This window comes from Tachypleus tridentatus, chromosome 7 (genome assembly GCF_004210375.1).
Source record: "Tachypleus tridentatus isolate NWPU-2018 chromosome 7, ASM421037v1, whole genome shotgun sequence".
Lineage (NCBI taxonomy): Eukaryota > Metazoa > Arthropoda > Merostomata > Xiphosura > Limulidae > Tachypleus > Tachypleus tridentatus.
This window is the reverse complement of record NC_134831.1, coordinates 165,024,727-165,048,301: the sequence shown is the minus strand read 5'-3', so window position 1 is coordinate 165,048,301 and position 23,575 is coordinate 165,024,727. Positions and strand designations below refer to the sequence as shown.

General features: G+C 33.2%; 1 protein-coding gene across 6 annotated transcripts in view; it reads right to left on the bottom strand.

The window, feature by feature from the left end:
- Nucleotides 1–23,575, bottom strand: part of LOC143257114 (leucine-rich repeat protein soc-2 homolog) — a 59,244-nt gene that overhangs the window by 18,723 nt on the left and 16,946 nt on the right. For all 6 annotated transcript variants that reach the window (XM_076515356.1, XM_076515359.1, XM_076515358.1 and 3 more), the window contains 7 exons: nucleotides 16,869–17,009; nucleotides 12,833–12,901; nucleotides 6,885–7,100; nucleotides 5,763–5,858; nucleotides 2,307–2,427; nucleotides 1,100–1,208; nucleotides 175–268 (listed from right to left, as the gene is read on the bottom strand). In XM_076515356.1, coding sequence (XP_076371471.1) covers nucleotides 175–268; nucleotides 1,100–1,208; nucleotides 2,307–2,427; nucleotides 5,763–5,858; nucleotides 6,885–7,100; nucleotides 12,833–12,901; nucleotides 16,869–17,009 — 846 coding nt within the window. The remainder of the gene's footprint in view (nucleotides 1–174; nucleotides 269–1,099; nucleotides 1,209–2,306; nucleotides 2,428–5,762; nucleotides 5,859–6,884; nucleotides 7,101–12,832; nucleotides 12,902–16,868; nucleotides 17,010–23,575) is intronic.

Sequence of the window (23,575 nt, the reverse complement as noted above, 5' to 3'; positions counted from 1 at the left end):
CTCAAATTAATTTTATGACAATACATTTTTACTCTTGTTCTGACAGAAGATAGATATTTAACAGACAACAATACTTACTGGTAACTGTGATAAGTTGTTACTTTCTACATTAAACTCTATATAAACAGACATGCACCTCTGACGACAAGATATTTAACAGATAACTATACTTACTGGTAACTGAGATAAGTTGTTACTTTCTACATTAAACTCTGTCAACTTTATACAGTTGCTGAGTGAATGTGGAATAGAAGTTAGCTGGTTATATCTAGAGAATAAAAAGGCAGATTTAGTTTTAGCATTCAACTTACAAATTACTTTAAACAGAAAGAAATGAAGTACATGATAAAAACAGAGTAAGTAACATAAACAGCTTTCATACCCCATGAAATAATATTTTATATATAAGAACCATAGAATGACTACTGAATTACGCCTAGTTTTATCATATAAAAGTAGCACAATTATATAAATCTACCTCAGTGATTCATCAAAAGACTGATGTACCAGGCCTGCTTGAATTACATAAATGTAACAAGTACAATCACATGACATGCCAGTAAAAGATTTACACAACTCACACACATACAAATACTTTTCTAATGTGAAAAGTAATACAATATAAAACCTAGTCTGATTACTGATGTGTTAACATAGCAGTAAAGGATTATATAGCCTGATTAGTGATGTCTTAATATAGCGGTAAAGGATTATATAAAACCTAGCCTGATTAGTGATGTCTTAACATAGCAGTAAAGGATTATGTAAAACCTAGCCTGATTATTGATGTGTTAACACAGCAGTAAAGGATTATGTAAAACCTAGACTGGTTAGTGATGTGTTAACATAGCAGTAAAGGATTATATAAAACCTAGCCTGATTAGTGATGTGTTAACAGCAGTAAAAGATTATATAAAACCTAGCCTGGTTAGTGATGTGTTAACGTAGTATTAAAGGGTGACATAAAACCTAGTCTGAATGATAATGTGTTAACAGTAGCAAAGGATTATATGAAACCTAGCCTGATTAGCGACATGACAATGCTAAAACAAAGACTTTCCAATAATTTTCATTGCTATTAAAAAACTTCCAAACTTACCTAAGGCCAAGTCTGGTCAGAGCTTTTAGATTACCTATCGATTCTGGAATATCTACAAGTTCATTATGTTGAACATCAAGGGAAGACAGCTGAGCACACTGGCCTATTTCTATAAATAGAAAGATGGAAAACTGTTATCAGAACAAAGATTTTTCAAAATCAAAAGAAACACAAATAACTAAATATGTTGGTCCATTCTAATACATCACAAGTAGAAAAAGCTGTATATGTATATATACACTGGCATGTTTTTGTAAACAAAAAGAATAGGGAAACAACTGTAAACATAGTCTTACTAGCGTAAATTGAAAAGTAATGAACTTTAACAGACTTTCCCTTGAAGAACAAATCAGACACATTGGCTAAGTCAATTACTTTGTAGTTAGAGAGATAACTACATGGAAAATAACATTTTATTATATTACACAAACTCTGAAGTGATACTAAACATATGAATATCTTATACACAGCCATACATTCAAAATACACTCCTTACAGTCATGTATATGTACATGAACTCTCAGTACAGAAAGTACTTAAGTCTGTTTAAAAGTTTATTATGACCACTTACATCCATATTATAAATCTGAAATTAAAATCTGAGATGCACCTTCAGATTGATGGTTAAATTAAGTGAACATTCAAAATTAAATCAATAATGAAATTTATCATAAAAATTCTAATATGGGGAATAAAGTTTTACTTTTCTCTCTATGAATATTTTATCTTAGGATAAGAAACATGACAGCCAATTACAAAGAACATCTACAAGAAAGATGACCTATTAAACCAAGCAATTCTGAAGTAGAACACAGGTTATTTTTGCTAGGATTGTACAGTCAAAAGCAGTAAGAGTTAAAAGCCAAGATTTACTAACTCACTTATTTTACCCAATAAGTCAACAGGTATAATGAGTTGAAAGATACTGTTTTATTACTAAATACTTTGACTACGAAATATGAATGTTGTTCATGATCAAAAGATCTATAGAAAACATAGTAACCTTGATTACAAGCTCTAAATGTAAGCATGATTAGGATGATAAACTCTGGATAAGACATGCTTTAATAACAAGTTTCAAGACAAAGATCTGTAACATGGACAGATTTATGATCAAAAGTTCTGTGTAAGACAGGCCTTCAAAGAAGGTTTTATGATTGCTTGGTTTATAAAGTATTTTCCCTACACATAGAAACACCTTCCTCACCAAATGGTAGGTGCTTCAGATGGTTGTTGGAAGCATCAAATGTCACAAGAGCTGTCAACTTCCCAATCCCTGCAGGAAGTTCCCTAATTTTGTTCTCCCTCAAACTGAGCATTGACAGGTTCTGGAAAACCAACCATGTGTTAGATAGACAGGTATACAGTAACAATACCTTAAAATATGGTTGTATTTATAATACTCTAAACTAAAAATAAAACAACTGACTTGAAATAAAATTTCATATACACACACTAGCTTTAATATCCATATTTATAAAAAAAAGTTTTCAATAACTGCTAAATATCAACAATATTTGATGCTTAACTCACTATTCTTTATATTATTTAATCTGTATCAAAAGTTTCTTTTAATAACTGTTATGGCAATACCACTGTTTTCTAAACATATTTTACAGCTGTGAAATTTAAAATTGACAGCTAACTTTAACAGAAACAAAACAGTCACATACAGCACCAATCCAAGAAGACATTACTACACATACACATATCTAAAAATAGAGTGAAATCATAATATCTAAACAAATAACATTATAAATAACTAATATCATTAAACCTAAATTTAACCTTAAAATCAAAACTAAAAATAAAATTGTTTTAATAATTTAGATTACATAATATTAACTGGAGAATAATATATGTAATTATGAACTCCAGTGAATCTTGCAACTAATCTTTCTCACACAATATTTCAGCTTTATACCTTCATCATTACTTCCATAATGAGATCTAACTATCACATCAAAACTTTGTATTCAAAGAGTTAAACCATGCATAACAGTGTGCCATGCATGTGATTGTTTCTTTTATATCATTATAACACAGACATAATTATTATATAAAGAAATGATATCTTACTTAGTAAAGTGAAAGCCTACAGTCATGTGAAAAAGTTAGGACACCCTATGAAAGCCTGTGTATTTTTGTAACATTTTTAGATACATAGATGTTTAATCTCAATTTTAACAATACTGAGAGATTATAGGAATATAACTAAACAATTAAAACTGAAGAAAAGAGTATTCAAGATCTTCTGTAAATGTAATTTGTCAAAAATGCATATTCTAACTGAGGAAAAGTTAGGACACCCCACATTTATTCCCACTTAAAATGGCTCAACTCGCACACAAGTGTATCACACCAGGTGCACATGATTAGAAGATCGTTACTCAGCATTTTGAATGAGGCTTGCCCTGTTTAAACCTCAGACATTTAGTTTGGTGTGCTCCTGACTGTTGAAGTGAGAGTGAGCACCATTGTGAGAGCAAAAGAGCTGTCTGAGGCCTTCAGAAAGAAAATTGTAGCAGCTTATGAGTCTGGTAAGGGATTTAAAAAGATCCAAAAAGATTTTGAAATCAGCCATTCCACTATCTGGAAAATAGTCAACAAGTGGAGGGCTTTCAAAACAACTGCCAACATGCCCAGGTCTGGTCATGCAAGCAAGTTCACCCCCAGAGCAGACCGCAAGATGCTAAAAGAGGTCTCCAAACACCCTAACATGTCATCACGGGACCTATAGCAGGCTCTGGCTACTGTTGATGTGAATGTGCATGCCTCTACAATCAGAAAGAGACTGCACAAGTTTAACTTGCATGGGAGGTGTGCAAGGAGAAAATCTTTGCTCTCTAAAAGAAAGATCAAGGCCAGACTGAAGTTTGCCAGAGAGAATGTGTCCAATCCTTTAAACTAGACAAAAGTTATCAAATATATTAAAAAATAAAAATCTCACAGCCAGCCTTAATCATTCATATAGTGAACAAGCTTTCTCTTAAATCCACTTACATTTACTGCCTCCATAACATCTGAAGGCAACCCATTCCAAAGGCCAAATGAAAGTATCTTAGCTGAAGATGACTCCTACCCTGCCAAAATTTATATTTTTGTCCCCTGGTCTTACTATTAAGTGGGGAAAAAAGATGATGCATCAACACTATCAATTCCCTTTAAAATTTTAAACACTTCAATCAGATCCTCTTTAACTCATCTTTTTTTCTAAGAAAAAACAATGAGAGATTTCAGCCTCTCCTTGTATGACATCCCCTCCATCTAAGGCATCATTATAGTAACTCTTCTCTGAACCCTTTCCAACAATTCAATGTCTTTCCTTGGTTAAAGAGCCCAAGATTTAACACAATATTCCAAATGTGGCTTGACCAGTAACTTGTACAATTACAATATAACCTCTTTAGACTTGTATTCCATATTTCTGTGAATAGAGCCTAAAATCCTATTTGCACTACACCTAGCAACAGCACATTACTAGAATGGTTTAAAAGACTGAACAACTATTACACCAAGATCCCTTTCTTTCATGATGCTATCAAGGTTATTTCAATCCAAATTATACCTATAATTCAAATGATGATAACCCATATATGTTATCTTGCACTTATTATAATCAAAACCCAACTGTCATTTATTTGCCCAACTCACTAAATGATCTAAACCCTTTTGTAAATCAACAGCATCCTCTTAACAGACAACAACATCCAAGACCTTAATATCATCTGCACATTTAAGTAATTTATTGACCATTCCTTCATTTGTGTCATTAATGTAAATCAAAAAGAGCAAAAGCCCTAAGCCCTGAGATACACCACTTGTGATATAAATTCAGTTGGACTGAACTCCATTTGTAACAACCCTCTGCTTTCTTCCATCCAACCACTCTTCTATCAAGTTAGTTAACTTATCCCACATACTTATATAAGATAAGTTTCTGTACAATCCTTTTATGTGACACTTTGTCATATGTCTTCTGAACATATAAATATTTCATATGAAAATAAGATTTTAAAATATTATCTTCATTGACATTTCTAATTGTATTTTAGTTAAATATTGTTTGGTTGTTTCTTATCAACTAAATGGCAGCTGGCAAGAGATAAAAGTTAACATCCATTTTGTTGTTGTTAATTTATTACGTTACTTTACATGTAATGTTTTTGATAAAATAAACAAAGACAACATGCACTACTCAATACCCATCTTCCTTCATTGTATCATTAATTTTTAACAAAAATACTTTATTACAAATTCAAATTTCTTTCTGTACAAAACACTTATAATGTTTACTGAAAGCTTGCCAAATTTTGTGAAGATATGTAAATCGTATTTTATCAGATGAAGTACTGATGCAATCCTATCATGGTTCATGATACAATACCTTCAATACTTAAATAAGCATATTTTCCAACTGTGTCTGAAACCACTGCATTCAATAATGTTATTTCTTTTCTACCCATTTTTAGATGATATAGAAAACATTACTGCCACTTTTTGTTTTCAAAATCAAAATAGTTAACTAAAAAAAAAACAATAAATTAGAGTATGAAAGATTATATCAGGAGTTTTGAATCTGTTAAATGTAGTAGTGCAGTTCAGAAATATATGAACCAGTGAATTCTAATCATTTGTATAATATTCAGTAAAAGTCACTTACAACTAGGTTGGCAATATCTTCTCCTACTTCACGTATCCTGTTGAACCTCAAGTGTAATATTGTAAGAGAAGTCAGAGCATACACAACATCAGGAATCTGTAGTAAAACAAAAGGATCAACAGTGGGATTTGGTTTTGCAAAAGAAACATGTTTAGAAAGTATGTCCTGATACTTGAAGTTTACTGCCACCACTGAAACATGAGTTCTGACAAAGGAATTACATTTAAAAATACAAACCTCATACTAAAGATTATGGCAGAAATAAACAGAGTCAACGCAATTAGGGTGTCAGTGGGTACAGTCAACATTACTTAGATCTTGATAACTTCATGATTCATGTAAACCTCAAGTCAGAGAACAGGCAGTATTTTATAAGTATATAAGAAGAGTTATTACAAGTTTTTTTTTACTCAATTCAGATTCAAGAGTTTTCTGTTATCACTAACTGCATTGTGTGAGAAAGTAATTAAAGAACATGGAATATTCAATACCCATGGCACTTGAAATCCCTTTAAGCAAGATTAGAGCAATTTAATCTATGAAACTTTTTTTCTTTTTATTAGCTATATTTTTGTGCACCAGCAGTATTGAGTGGGGCATGCGTATACCCAATTAAAATTTATTACTCATCAGGATCTCTAACAGCCTACTCTCAAAATTAAATTATTTCAGGCAGGATTAGAATAAATTAATATGAGACCTTGGGTGTGGTTAAACATATCAGTTAAGTAGGTTTGACCTCCCAAGTCCAAACCTGTAATTAATCTAAAATTAGTCAAGATAGCTATGAGGTAAAAGTTTGTACTCAAAAAAAGACAGCACAGAGCCATTCTGAGTTGCTATGCCATGGCTAAATATTTACTACACAATTCAGATTCAATAACTCTGAAGAAGATGTCCCTTGATCCCTTTTCAATCTATAAAAAACACTTTTAATAAACAATGAAACATGTTTATCATTTCAAAACAACTTAAAATCATTAATCCGCACAGACACAGAACTTATCCCCAAAACTAAAAACAATCAGGTTTCAGAAAGTTGCTAAAATACATTTATAAACTTTTTAAACAGTTTCAAAACACTAGCTAACAATAATTTTAAAATCAGTTTGTGTCACTTACCTCATTTAATTTATTATGACGAAGGTCAAGAACCTTAAGATGCCTGAGATTAGCCAGTGTGTCTGGTAAACTAGTGAGAGAATTCTCATTGAGAGCTAGTGTTTCGAGATTGACCAAGCACCCAACCTCTGATGGCAGTGTTTGAAGTTTGTTACTATAGAGGTAAAATTCTTTTAAATGGGTCAGCTCCTTTACTGAAGATGGTAGAACAACAATCTAAAAATTATCGTAAAAACAAATCTTTGTAAAACATAAATAAATAATTTTTTTTCAACATTATCACTGAAATTTGCATATCATAAAGGTATATAAAATAAATAGTGATAGTCTGTACTAATACCATGACAATATCTTTCATACTTATCTTGTTGAAGATTTTTACTATGTTTTTACTTCTTAGCAATAAACACATACCCTTAAAAATTACTCACCATGTGAGCATTACTTGTCTGTTGTAATTCAGTAGTGATAATGATGTATGTTTTTGTGTGATATGGCACCTCAAGTTTGCTATGATATGTATTGAAACACTATCTACAGCAGTTTTAAACTCAGAGACACTATAAAATTTTCCTTTCAAAAGATTAAAACATAGTTTTTAGTTTTAAGCAACACATGCAGTACTAGTACCAGGAATTTAAGCTTATCAAATTAAATATACTGGATACAAGGTACATATGTTTTACTTGAGCAACAGCAGACACTGTTAAGATCAATGACAACTTGTGTTTGCAACAGAAGATGAAAAAAATAAGTTCTGGTTAAACACTAACTTTTATGTCACCAAGGTTTCATTTTCAAATTTTAAATCAAGCCAATTTTTTAATTTCATTTTCTCATACCAGATGCTATGCAATGATGAAATTTTAAAAAATGATTTGTTTATATAGGCCTGTGAATAATGTTGTTGTTTTTTAAGTATTTGTGCAAGGTTACTCAAAGGTTGATTGGTTGTTTGGTGTTTATGGCACAAAGCAACTAGGCTACCTGTGCCATACAACCGGTAAAAAATTAAAGTAAAATTATTAAAATTTGTAAAAAGAAACCATGTTAAAAACAGTCCAATTTTTGAATTAAAAACTTAAATGGCATTAAAAAAGCCAATGACCCTTAAAAATTTAAAACATTTGTAAGGTGGACAGTGTCACCAATGTCCAACATCAGGATTGTGAACAAAATGTAAAAAGTGGTGCAGTCGTTCAATCATAACAACGGCATGATAGTAAAATGTGGACTATTATAACTTGAGTGTCACACAGACTACACACTGATAAAACAGTTCCAAATAAAAGAAAACAATGAGTTAAAAAACTGTAACAGATGCAAAGTCTAGTTAGAACAACTTCCTCCTGACTGCTATGGAAACAAGATGGCCAAAGTTCAACAGAGGGTTTTATCTGGAAAAACTTGTTATCACGTTGCTCACTCCAAGTTGAATGCCAACTGGCACAGAGCTGAGCTTTGAATACATGGCCATAGTCTATGTATGGAACAGGCATAGTAGTGATAGCATCAGAACAGACAGACTTAGCTGTATTGTCAATGAGCTCATTCCTGTGAATACCAATGTGGCCTGGTATCCAGATCAACTGAATAGAAGCAGATGTTAAAGAGAAATAGGCCAGTCAGTTTTGAATATCAATGAGAACTAATGTGAAGCAATTCAAGTCCAGTACAGAGCCAAGTGAGTCAGTATAAATAGTATAAATCAAGTACTGCTTAGCATCTATGTGGTCCAGGGCAAGAGAAATGTCATACAATTCGGCAGTGAATACAGAAATTGAAGAGAAGAATCTGTATGCAACCACCATACCACAACAAACCATAACAGGGCCCACAGAGTCTTAAATGGGAATGTAAGGATGATTCAAAAGAATTTTGGCAAATAGAAGATGGTACTTCCAATCAGGAGTATCTGCCTTTCTCAGAAGACTCAAAGAAAGGTCACATTTGGGGATGGTAATAAGCCATGTTGAGATCGGCTTACCAGTGTATAAAGCATTGTAATCTGAGTACAGACCCAATTCATCCAAATGCACTTGGATACAAAGGCCAAAAGAAACAATGGCAGACTGTCTGTTCTGAAAAAGCATGGACCGCTGAGGAAGAAAAACACAACTCCATGTGGCATGTTGTGGTAAGGATTGAAGTTTTGAAGCATACAGTAAAGACAATTGCAAACACCGTAGGTGTAGAGAAGATTCACGAGACTGATGATGAACAAGATCCAGCATCTTCAAGATAAAGGTCCTAGCAGAGCCACTGACCACAGACTCATAGTCCAGTTTTGATCAAATGAGGACACAATAGATCTTTAGCTAGAACATCAATCTGTTCCCCAATAAGTGGAAGGGAGGACTTGTAGGATGTTCAGTTTTCTTGTACACTTGACTCGTAGCTGCTTGATGTGTAGTATAAAGGTCAGTTTATGGTAAAAACTAAGCCCCAAGACCTTTGCCTCAGGGACCGTGGGAAGCACAACTTCACAGACACGGAGTTCAGGATTGGGGTGAATACCCCATTGGCAGCAAACAAGTGCTTTTGCAACAGTAAAAGGGAGCTGTCCAGTGATGGCATTAACCTTTATACTGAAAAGTGTGACACTCAAGACACAGTCCTGATGGACATCATGTTCCTGTATGAAAGAATGGGAAAGTGTTGACCCCACATAAACTTAGAATCTCTAGCCAATTAGAAAATTTTTAATAAAAATGGGGAAATGGCCACACAACCCATATGAGTGAAGGTATAGCAAAATGCCATACCTCCACATGATATTGTAAACTTTCTCAAGGTCAAATAATAATAACATAAGATGTTATTGCTTGAAAAATGCTTCTCTGATTGATGTTTCAAGTCAAATCAGGTGACCCATGGTGGGTGTTGTTGTTGGAACCCACATTGGGTGGGTGAGAGGAAGTTGTTTGCTTCAATGAACCAAACGAGATGAGCATTAACCATTGTCTCTAAGGTCTTAGAGAGACAGCTCACCAAAGCAACTGGATGGTAATTTGAAGGAATCTTGAGATCCTTTTCAGGTTTAGAAAAAGGTAGGACAACAGCCTGGGGACAAACATCAGAAAAAGCATCTCCTGCCAAATCCAATTAAAACCAAATAAAAGAATAGCAAGAGTGAGATGACACAGCATCTTGTAGTATACATCATCACGTACAACTGATGTAATGCCAGACCAATGAAGAGCATCCTTGAATTCCACCAGTATAAAGGAGCAATTACAGTCATTGAGATGATCAGCCTGAAAGGAAAGAGGTGATTGTTTTATCCAAGTCTTGATGGCTAAAAAGGTGGGGGATGAAATTGAAGTGCTAGATACCTGGAGAAAGTTTTCACCAAGAGTATTAGCAATACTCTGGGCATCAGTAACTTCCTTGCCATTGGAAAGCAAGATCGAAGGGGGACAGAAGTACACCACCCACTGACCTTCCAAATCTTGTCCTATATGACTTTGGAACTGGTGGTAGAAGAGATGCTGACTGTGAATTTAATCCAAGATCCCTTCTGGCTTTGATATCTTACTTGTTGGGCATGCGCACGAGCCCACTGAAAAGCGATGTAGTTTGAAAGTGTGGGATACCTACAAAAGGCATCCCAGGCTAGTTTTTGAACCTTCTGTGCCATGTGGCAGGGAAGATTCCATCACGAACGAGGATACCATGGAAAATGGTTTTAGGCATAGATTACGCAGTCATTTGGACAATACACTCAGTTACTGCTGCCACACACTCATCTTTCAATGGCAGGATCAAGTTCTAAGAGAGCAGTGAAAGATGGCCAGTTGGCCTGATCCAGCTTCCCCCTGGGCACGAGGATCAGGTGGTATTGATCAAGAGCAGTCTCTTACAAAATGACAGAAAAATTATCACTGCCCCATGGGCCACTGTCAACCCTCCAAGAAAATTGAGGAAAAAATGAAGGGGGAGCAGACTTGAAAGGTCGAGATCCAAGATCATATGCCTTATGGAGCAACTCCACCCATCAATATCAGCACCTTTCCAGAAGGGATTATGGCTATTAAAGTATTCCAGGATTAAAAACAAAAACAGCAACTGTTTAATAAGAGTATCAAGGTCTAATTTATCCTGGGTCTCTCCAGGAGATAGGTAGAGAGAACAGACAGTGATGCAATGATCCAAGTAAGCATGGATGGCTATGGCCTACAAGGAGGTATAGAGTGGCAGAGACAGAGCGAGCACGTGCTGATCAACCAAGCAGTGTCAGATCTCCATGCTCTCATCCATCACACAACCTGTCATTGCAGTATAAAGAAAACTGCTGAAAGGTGACTATATCAGCAGGTTTCAAAAACGTTTCCTGTAAGGAAAGACACACATGATGATAGGAACCAATCAGTGCCTTGATATAATCTAAATTAGAATGAAAACCTTGACAGTTCCATTTATCAGTGTTGCCATTTTTACTTGTGTGGAGGAGAACCCTTCAGTTTTCAACCACATCTTTTTTCTTTATTCGAAGGAGATCTACTGACTTCCATGAATCCTGCCTTGGGTCAAGTGGGCAGGTCTCCATTCCTTGAAGAAGGTTCCAATGACTGAAGGTGTGAACGAATAATCATTCTGCATCTCAGGGCCGGAGAAGAAGACAGACTCAAAGAAATGCCAGAGCCCTGAAACAAGGGAAGTGAGTACGAGAAGCTGCTGAAAGAAATGGTGAGCACAGAGATGGGTATTAATGTTGACTTATCAACTTTCTGAGCCACGGAGGGAAAAGACTTTTTGCGTAGTTTCAAAATAACTCTGTCAGAGGCACATAAAGATCTGTCTGCACTCTCACTCTATTGAAAATATCCAACAATGGTACTCAGCTGATGCTACCCATAGTCGACCAACTAAATGACCCTGGAAGAGAGCAACAAACTACAGGAATTTAAGGCCAAAGTGGTGTGTAAGGGTTGAACCCTTTAATCACCAGGATTCTCTCTTCCCCCTTCACGGGTCACCACACATGGCAAAAATGGGGTGAATGTTTAGATCCCAAAGGAGGTAAACTGAAAGTGCAGAATCTTCTCTGGGAGGTGCCCTCACCACATACAGGAATCCACACTAAAGGGCTACTCAAGAAATAGTTGTTCCTAAATTTTAACTAATAAGAAAGGCAGCTTGGCAACAGCAATCACCATCAACTGTTGTCTTATTGAATGGTGGGATTTGACCATCATTATCATTTCGCACCCTCAGCCAAAAAAGCATTGAGCTTTTTTTTTCCAGTAACAGGAAACAAACAATAGACTAGGTCTATAGTTAAGAACAATAAACTAGTGTGTAAATATATTTACCTTTCTTTGAGATTTTTAAAACAGCTAAGCCTAACTGAACAACTTCAACTTTTAATATTTTTTTTTCTTTTTTAAAAGAACACAGAGGTTATTATATTACCTTATGTCTATGTCTTATATCAATCCTCTCTGCCAATGGCCAAGGTTTGCTAACTTCTGCAGTTCTGCCCAGCAAATTTGCTCTTGCTTGTTTGGATTTAGTTTTCTGGTTTCTAAACGTTTCTGTCTTTAACTTAATTCCTTACATACTCACATTTTCCTGGCTCCAGTAAAAAGAATATCCGATATTCACAGTTATCTCTTGTGTGGTTGTTTTATGACAGAAACAAAATGAGCAAAACCCTCCTGAATGCTAATGAAACATTTGTTCAAAATCAAGTAATCTTTTTGTCAGAAACAAATTTGTGTTTCTGCTCTTTAAAACACACTAGTAAATTTTGTTAAAGCTCAAAAATTACCGTAAGAGACAAACAAGAAAATAATAATTCAAAAACTGCCAACTTCAATAGATAAAAGCAATGTTTGGACCTTCACATTAATTTTAATTAAATTTCACTTCAAGATTTTGTGGAGAGTCTTCTCTCGGTAGGCATGTGAAATACTTGTTTTTTAAAGACAGAACACCATACTTACACTAGATTTTGTGAGGTCTAATCTAGTGGCTCCTTCTTCCTTACAACGACTAAATTCTTTTGATACATCCTGAAAAAATACAAGTAGCTGGTCAACATATTAATATACAAAGACAACAACAACTTCCAAATGGTTGATCAAATGTACACCACTACTGCCTACAGATCAGCATTCCAAATACAACATCACAGGCAAAATCTTCCATGGGCAGAACAGGTATGATCTGAAAAGAATGACAGAGAAACAAAGGCAGCTAGAAAGACACCAACTCTCCTGACCATATTTTAATTGAAAATTGAATACACTCTAAAAAACAAAAACAAAAAAACAATAACTTTATAATACTTTATCAATATAAAAAGTAGCAAACTCTTAATTGTTTATAAACCACAATCTTCTTCTCTCCCTTATGTCAGGCTTGTCATCATGCAAACAACTGACATTAATTTTAAAACCAATAAGCTCTGTACTTACAACCTAGTCAAGGAGTATTATAGCTATCTCAGTCCTACAAACACCCACACAGATCACATTAACAAAGAAAATACATAAAAAACATTTAACAGAGATAAAAGTTGACATACTACAAAATACAGGTTCAACTGTCAATACATGATGTGACATCACAACATAAATCCATAAACAATGAATACAAAAGGAAAGTAGTTATGATATCAACACGAGACAACAAAATTACATACAACAGACCCAACACCATTAACTAAATGCAATACTTTACAAACAGTAAAACAAACCCTCAAATAAGACTTACATAATTGGACCCTTTGACATGATATTAATAACACTCAATAGAGATGGGAAAAAAAATTAGTCTCTTTTGAGAAATTATAACCTTGATTACTATCTCACAAACTAATAGATTAATTGAAATTACAATTAAGGAAACTGTGTTGCCTATAAAATATTTTATTCTACATGACTGAGAATATTCCCTCACAACCAAATGCAACACTAGATACATTAAGTTTATGTAGTACTCACATGTACTATATGTTTTCTATAATCATAAAATTTCCTGGTTGGACACACAGGTGCTCAAGTCAGTTACAAACTTTAACTATCTTCAAGCTGTGAACATGGTTAATTGAAGGTCAAAATATACTTAAGTTCCCTTGCAGAAATAACAATTTGTAATCAGTGAACCGAGTTATTTCCAACAACCAGCTGATTTAACAAGAACCAATGTCTGTTGTTTCTTTTTTTTAATGTGGTACTTGAGAATTTTTACTGACGTTAAAATCAGTCCTGGAAGCTTCAAAGTGAAGAATTTTTACAACATTTAAGAGATCTGATACAAGTTTCAAAGCAGTTTACAAAGTTTCCCTTCTATTTCTCCACTGCTCCAGTAGTTGTTTATCTGCAAGTCAGTCTCTGGCCAAAACTTTCAGTTCTTGATTTCCTGAGTGACTTGTTTAAGGTTATTGTTGTTTTTATAGTCATCTCATAATTTGAAGTATAGTTGTAGTGTGTGTTCAGGATGAGAGTGAAATGATTTTGAGTGTAGCAAGAGTGTTAAAGGTTCACTGGTCAAATTCAAACAGGATCTTAAATATCACATGGAATATTTGCATACTTTAACACAAAGTAATATTAAACTTAATTTTGATACAAGTTTTTCAGTTAGCATTGTCTTTTATCTTACAAATTTAACTTAAAAGGTGGATCTACTTGTGCTAACAAGAACTTAGTTTTCTTAAGCTCTTTCTAGTTACACACACATACATATGATTACATATGACATATTTTTGTATTGTTTGTAGCATATTGTTTAGAGTATTAACTGTGAAGATTGTAAATAAATACTCTTCTGTACATGGATCTGTATTTTTTCTTGTTCTGTGTGACCTATTCACTGCATTCATCAGGAAATAGACAGCCAAGCTCAAGATCCAAGAATCTAGTTGTCTGTGGCTATAATTTCTATGCTATACTGGCTATGCAAGAGGTACCACATGTACATGTTATGATATCCAAGCTACTGTCTAAATTTTATGCCTTACTGATAATTTTACCCATTAATATTTCAACTTAACTCAAAATATTTTGCACTATCCTTACTGAAAAACATCAGGTAAATCTGCATTTTCTATCAGATATAGTACAAGTCTCTTTACTGCTTTTATTCTTCAATGAAAATTCACTTCCTTCCAAATATTTCAATGCTGAAATTCATTCTCTCAGATGTAATGAAAACAAAAGCTATACAATATCTTCCAATAATAAATTACAGGTCAGTAATCAAAAGTCTTAGCACCTAGATCAAAACCTTTATTTAAATTTGTAAGTTGCTGAATAGTGCCTTCTTTGTTTCATACAACACTAATGAATGACTTCATGTAATATACATACACATGTATACCCAAATGTATTTATTCATTTAAATACATGTTGCCATATATCATATTTCTTGGTGTATAAAAGTATACTGAAATTTTTGAACAAGTTAAGTTTATTTCTTTGAGATCCAGCATACAGGGTGACCTCTATTGTCATTTAAGTCTAGGATGTCACTTTTATAAATAAATGTTTAGACATTATTTTTAAAACTGTGTTAACCTGCATTCTGGGGTAATCAATACAATCATAAGTATGATTTTGTTAAGCTATACAAATACTACAGACAGTTCAATGCAGCATAACGTAAGTCACAAACATGTAATAAAGAACTTTATAAAGTTTTTCACATTTCTATTTTAATAGATACAAAACTTTAAGATATTGTTACCTACTATAAAAATGTTTAAAATGAGTGTATGTTACACAAATTAACTGTCTACATATAGTAATAACAAGGTTTTAGTGTATGATGTACGAGATGAATACATTTTGAATAGCAAATATCATGGTCAATTGTAACTAGCATGTGACATAAATAACTCTAGTTATGAAGTTTTGATACAAATGATACAATTATGTTATTGTTACCTAATAGGTGGAACAATGTTAACACACTTACTCAAGAAAACAAACAAAATAAAAGGAACAACACAGTTCTTACTGGAACTATCTTTGAACCTGTATATAAGATGAGGAGTAAAATTAGACATTGTTTTAAGAGTAAAAAGTAGTCTTATAAACTGACAAATATGGTGAATACTTGTTCATTACACACTGTCACATATACTAATAACTTTAAACATACTGCTTGTGGTTACTGCACGAATCAGTTTTGTAACCTTCTTTGGCAACATCATGCAGGTTATATTATGAAAGATGCAGCATACTAATGTTATGCCACCTAGTTGCCATCATATGAAAATTTTCTTTTTTGGGCATCACAAAATAATCACCTACAAAATTCAGATGCATAACACTTTTCATATCAAGATTGCTGATATGGGTATTAAAACTTTAATTCAAATGAAGTACAGAACAACGTTTCGACCTTCTTAGGTCATCTTCAGGTTAACAAAGAGAGTTTACACACTATCAACATGTGACAACCATCAAGCATAATGCTATGTTGTGTTTTCATACATTACTAATATCTGTAACAATCATCAAGCATATTACTATGTTGTCTTTTCACCAACACATCTAATAATTTCCACAATCATATGCTAAAAAACTCCAGTAGACTTCTCAAATGAGCTTGATATCAAAACATAAATGAAAGTTTTCTAATAAGTATTATTTTCTATTAACCAATTAAACAACAAAAAGTGAGAAAATTATAAAAAAGTTAAAAATTATTGTCCTAAACATGACTTTTAATTGCTTAAATAAGTTAATCACAGAATTGCCTATATGGATGTGGATGTCCCACTGTTAGAGTTTTATGAGATTTACTAAAAATTATTTATTTCATATCACATCTATTTCTCAATCTGTTTTTAAGCTCTTTCCTCTAAGTGCGTTGAGTATGATTTACTAGAATTTGATGTTGCTCAGATGCAACTGAGAAGTTAATATATATTTGATACTGCGATTATAAGTTTGGCACGCTATGAAGTCAATAAAATCACATAAAACACATCAATAAAATGCCTAGTAATGTAAAAGAACATGAACTTACTAAATCTGCTTGGGTTGAAACTCTTTTCCTAGCAGTGCCAGTTGGTTTTGGTTTTGTTGTGCCTGGATGTGTTACAGTAACCTGCTTTGCGGGCCGAGCCACATCTCCACCTCCTAAAGACCCTGAGCTAATCTTCTTTTCCTGTAAAATAGAACAACCATGGTAAAATATCTTTCAACAAATTGTATGTTTAGCTGCAGACATTATTCTTTTTCCTTTAGAGATAAATAAACTTTGTGAATCATAAATAATGACTAGCTAGAATTTATTAAATTTCATTACATGATAATCAAAACATCACCAAGCAACATTTTACAAAGTAATGCCTTGTTTTCTCAAACTAATATAATACAAATCCTTTTGAATTAAAAAAACCTAGTATGATGCTAGTTCACTGAACAACCATCTTACCAGTTACCCATGAACTTGTCTCCTGCTTTGTGAAACATTTCATTAATGTGGTCAGTTTTTGATTATCAATCCAGTGTTGTTTTTTTATGTTCAAAGCCACAGGCTTTATTAAACCCTTTTATCAATTAGAGAGAAATAACAAAGCATTAAAAAAAAAATATATTAGTGGTTATCTAATTCAATGAGAATAATTGCTGGTGATGTCATATTAGTTTTTCCCACAATATTAATATCAATTTGATGTGGTTTTATATCTGCATTTACATAATAATCTGATAATAACAAGTAGTGGTGTCACACAAATGTCCATCCAATGCACCAACGGCAATTACTGATGAGTATTGTATGTTTCATGTATTTAAATTTTAAATGTTTAACAACAAATTGGCAAACAGGAAACAGTAATATACATTCATTAAAACAAAGTTTAATTGTAAGGTGAGGTGTTCAGAAAATGTTAACAGTACCACTTTTCTATACAAGTCTTTTTGAGTAATGTTTTTCTTTAAACCCAAAAGAATGGTTAGAAACTGTGATGGTTGTACATTTTTCTTTTCACATTCCTCTTGACCAAATTGTCAGAATTAACCAAAGTGTCAGAACTATTGCCTTCTGAATACCAAGTTACTTCCTAATATTGAGTTCACACCACAACATGCCCTGTTTACAATAAAAATAAATGAGCTCATTTTCAGTCTCTTTGTGTAACATACACATTATGTAATGAAACCACGGGATATACAAATTTGTTTGTTAAAACTAGAAATATTTACATGATAATTATGAGCTACCATAATTTTTTCTAATACAAATATATTATTTAATGACTTTACAAAGGTAGGGCATTAACCTTCTTGCAATGAACTCGATGCAATATACACGAGTTCGTATAGACATTTTGCACACATTTGGCAGACTTAGTAAAGATTACAAGTTTTCTGCACATAAAAATTCAGATTTTTAATGAAATATTTTTGAAGATGTATTTTTGAAAATAGAGTCTGTCTAGTTAGTAATCCAAGCACAAAGTCATTTCATGTTATGATAAAAATAAACTTTTTCATTCAAAAATCTCAAATATTACATTTCAAATGTTTGTTTTCAGTAAGACTTTATATATCGTGTTATTTTCTATACTCTATATGGGGTCTCAAGTAACCAACCTCATAACCATAACAAAAAATTAGGATTTTTTTTTAAATACAAGAATGAATGTGTGTTATAACACAAAAATATAAATGTTTTAACCAAGTAGCTTAAGTCTCATAATGTTATATATTTACATATATCTAATATTTTTTATTACATTGGTCTTCCAGTTGTGCTTTGGTAACATAACTTGCATTGAAGCAGTGCACAGCACTCATGTTACTCATACCAATAATATAAACTCACTTAGTCTTGGCTGGGTTTTAGTGGACTAGTATTCTGTATTATGCAGTAACACTTAAATTATTATATACTCTTCAAAAAAAGAAATGCAAAAGGGACATTTCTGTTATTTTAAAGAGAAATATTTATAATCACTTTACAAGCTCAGAGTATGTGATGTTACACATGTTAAGGCACTGATTGTCAGACCAAAATGACAATAAAAGTTGTGCACTTTGAAAACAGAGGAAAACATCAGATTTTTCGCCAAAACGCATGCATGTCCAATAAATTTCTTTGATAGTTCTGCATGTGCTTCAAGTGCAACATATGCAAAATCCCTATAAAAGTGATGGGTTCTCGGTTTCCGTAGCTCAGTGTTAAGCCACCGACACGCAATACAGTTACGCCAAGACTAACTGAAGCACAACGCAACAACGCCATTGGTCACTTGGAAGCAGGCGAATCTCAATCAGATGTTGCTATAGCTGTGAATGTCCACCCAAGCACCATCACAAGGCTATGGAATCGTCACCAACAACATGGATCAACTCGTGACTGTCTACGATCTGGCAGACCTCATGTGACAACACCCGCACAAGATCGCTACATCCGGTTACGTCACCTTCGGGATAGGACCACCATTGCGACGTCTACTGCCTCAACCAGGGCTGCGTAGGATTTCCGATCAGACCGTACGCAACCGTCGACAATATTCTTAGGCCCCACGTGCAACCTATCATGGTGAACGTCAACGACGTTTTTCAACATGACAACGCCCGTCCTCACACAGCCCAACTCACCACTGTCTTCTTGAGACACCACAACATCAACGTTCTTCTCTGGCCCTCCAGATCACCAGATTTAAACCCCATTGAACATCTTTGGGAAGAGTTGGACCGATGTCTGCGATGGCGACAACCTCAACCGCAGACTCTACCTCAGCTTGCAGCAGCTTTGCAGGTTGAGTGGACAGCCATTCCACAGGATGTGATTCGTCATCTCATCCCTTCCATGGGCAGGAGATGCCAAGCAGTTATTGATGCTCAAAGGGGGGCATACTCGTTATTGATGTTGAGTGACGTTAAACTTCACCTAGTGATCGTGGACTTCGCCTTTGCAGACTTTGGATGTTCAGCAGTGAATGTGCAAAGTTTCACACATGTCATACAGAACTACTCGGAATAAACTTGTTAACAATTTGTCTCATATTTTGCCTTTTGCATTTCTTTTTTTGAAGAGTATATATTACATATGTATACAGATTATTACTATTTAGAAAGAAGTTATGAAAACTGTTTTTCTTAAAATGTAGAACAATAAATAAAGTATAGCTAAAAATTACCTCTTCTTGCTATGACCTTTGAACTCTGTTGCTGCTGGTCATGGGTTACTAAGCCTTTATAAAATTTTGCAAGTGGAGGATATCAATTTATTTTTAGATTTTATATATACAGTTGAATAACAAAAAAAAACAACATAAATAACTATAGTGATACCATAAATTCCACTATAATTTATTGAGCTTAGTAATTAAGGTGTATTTAGGTTTTAAAAAATATGAAATTTCAAGCACACTAAAGACACAACCTCCTACCTCTTTGAAATCTTGGATTAAAAGAGCATGTTATCCTTTTCACAGATTAAAATGGCTGAACAAACTACTAGAGGGACATTGTGAGCTGAATACTGGTTATTCACATCATATATTGTAGTAATAGTATACAAGGGGCCATTTCTAAAAATGGAAACAAGTGAAAGGGGCTACTGTTTAATTCAATACATAAGCCATATCTCATCACAATAAGAAGACAAGGTTCTTATTTTGAATTCTAACTTGTAAATATTGGTAACTTGAGTCCCTAATTTGTACAAAACTACAGAATTAATATTTTCACATCACAAACATCTAATTTTTAACAGTGCTGTATTTAACATACCACTTAACTCACTAAAATCTATATTTAGGTGTGACCTTATAATATTTACTTGTAAGTTAAGAAATTAACTCATACATATAATACTAAAGTTTCATTTATAACCTACAATTTGATTCCAAACTTATTGACATAAGTTCATAAAATAGAATTTGAATAAAATTTTGAATACAAAGTCAACAAACATGATGACATGGCCTTTGACCCATGACTCATCACAAAAGGATTAATTGTAAACCTCCACGATATCTATCAAATCTGTCAGAAATTAATCATAACAATACCCATATAAACAAACATTTTCTCATGAACTATAAAGTATCAGTCTCCCAAGAATTAAATTAAACAATTGCCATTAAAAAAGTTTGCTGAGTACCACAAATCTGAAGGACAAATGAACTGCCTGGTGACCCAAGATTAAGATATAGATGAATCATTCAATCACATTCATCAGTAAAGTGAAGCAAAACATTATCTATTTTAAACAACTTTCCTTTTAAAATGAGAAACTATTTATCGTACCTTTCACAACTCCCCTGAACTTAAATAATAAGAAATGAAAGAAAATAATTACACAAGCAAAGGGGTTGGGGGAAGAAAAATAAACTACAGATTTTTACGTGTAAAACTTCTCAGTAATCTACAACAACATGAAACTAAAACTTTTATATTCATTTTCAATGTGGATTTCACAAATTGGATTAAGAAGGTATTTTATAAATATGATGTTAAATATAAAAAATAAAAACAAGTTCTTTAATCTTGATGTTTAGGAGAAATTTGAACTAAATTATTTAATTTAATAAGAAATTTAACTTTACATTACTGCTATATGCTATAACACACCTACATTCTCCTTCAAGTGAAGGTACAGATGTAAAACAAAGAAGCAAAGCAAAATATTCTTGTGTTTCATCACAAGTAACAATAATTTGATTACTCATACTTGAACATTACGATATAATAAGCTTCCAATGAAAACTACTATAGTTAATTACATCTGTATTAACAAATATTATTTTGGATTTTTGTCAGACTGAATATTTAACAAGTAACTGAATATACAAATAAAGTTTTAATAAAGAAAGTCTCACACAAAACAAAATTAATTAAAACCTTAAATTATAACAAAACTGATCTTACGTATTACAATTTAACACAATTTATTCTATACTGACCTTATACATTACAGTATAACACTTGATTCATGCAACACTGCTCTTATGTATTACAATATAACACTATTCATGCAACACTGATTTTATTTATTACATTATTAAACTTGATTCATAGAGCACTGAATTTATGTATTACACCACAACACTGATATTATGTATTCCAACATGATACAATTCATACAACACTGATCTCACATACCCCAATATAACAATTATTTGTTACACCCATCAGGAACAACCAATGATAAGTTACAGAACTTCAATAAACTCGCTAGTTATACACGTCAGGAACAACCAATGACAAGTTACAGAACTTCAATAAACTTGTTAGTTATACACGTCAGGAACAACCAATGACAAGTTACAGAACTTCAATAAACTTGTTAGTTATACACGTCAGGAACAACCAATGACAAGTTACAGAACTTCAATAAACTCGTTAGTTATACACGTCAGGAACAACCAATGACAAGTTACAGAACTTCAATAAACTCGTTAGTTATACACGTCAGGAACAACCAATGACAAGTTACAGAACTTCAATAAACTCGTTAGTTATACACGTCAGGAACAACCAATGACAAGTTACAGAACTTCAATAAACTCGTTAGTTATACACGTCAAGAACAACCAATGACAAGTTACAGAACTTATTGTTGCTTTCTCATGGAACTTAAGAACCACTAGAAAACAGTACACATCTCAGAAGAATTCAGTAGTTCTTCTACTAAGTGTTAATACACCTGCATTATGTGCATTTTTGTCTTATAACAGAGGATTCTGAACACCAAGTGTTACTGTAACTGTAATTAACAAGACTGTTTCACTTGCTAGATGCAGGCCAGTTTTGCAATCTCTGTCTGAGCTGCATGGCATGCAAAGGAAGAGAGGACAGCAAGATTGCAGTATTAATTCATTTAATTCGTTGTCAAGGCAAATATCATGTGGGCCAACTGACTAGAATTGCACTTCTGGCCAGTGCATGAAGTTCTGTCAACAGAATGGTTAGAAATACTGTGACAGTTGTTGTTTTTCTTTTCACATTCCTCTTAGTTTGTACATAATTAACCAAAGTGTCAGAACTACTGCCTTCTACAGCTTTTGGTGGTTAAATCATATTTTTTAATAATAAAATATTAATTTTTAGTACAAGGTATTTGCCAAAGGTAGGGTACTGCAGACTATCATTCCAGTATCTGCTGACCAAGGTACAGTTTCCACCAAAACTTTCTTCTTAACAGTGTAAAACAGTTACAATAAAAAAAAGTTCAGTTAATTAAAGCAAGTTTTGATAATGAAAATATTTTAAAGGTTAACATATACATATAAATAAGATATATACATGGTTATTACAATTTAATACATGAAATAATTATAACAGTCAAAGTTCTTAATTTGATACTGGAAATAAAATAACTAACAGTTAATGCTTCCAATAGTTGAGGTTAAGGCCTATACAATGTTGTTTTGTAACACAATGTTCTGTGATAACAAGAATTATTAGTTCATCTTGGCTGTTCCATCCTCTAAACCAACATGATTAATAAAAAACTTAAAAAAAACAACTTAAAGCCAGTCTTTTTATCCATATCTTATCAAGCTTTTTCTTAAACTAATGTAAATTTACTGCCTCTACAACATCTAAAGGCAACCCATTCCAAATGCCAAACACCCTGTTAAAAATATAGAACTGTCTCAGCTAAAGATGAATCTTACCCTGATAAAATTTGTCTCCCACCACCAGTTCTACTATTCTCACTGTTAAGTATGAAAAATATGATCCATCAACACTATCAAATTCCTTTTACAA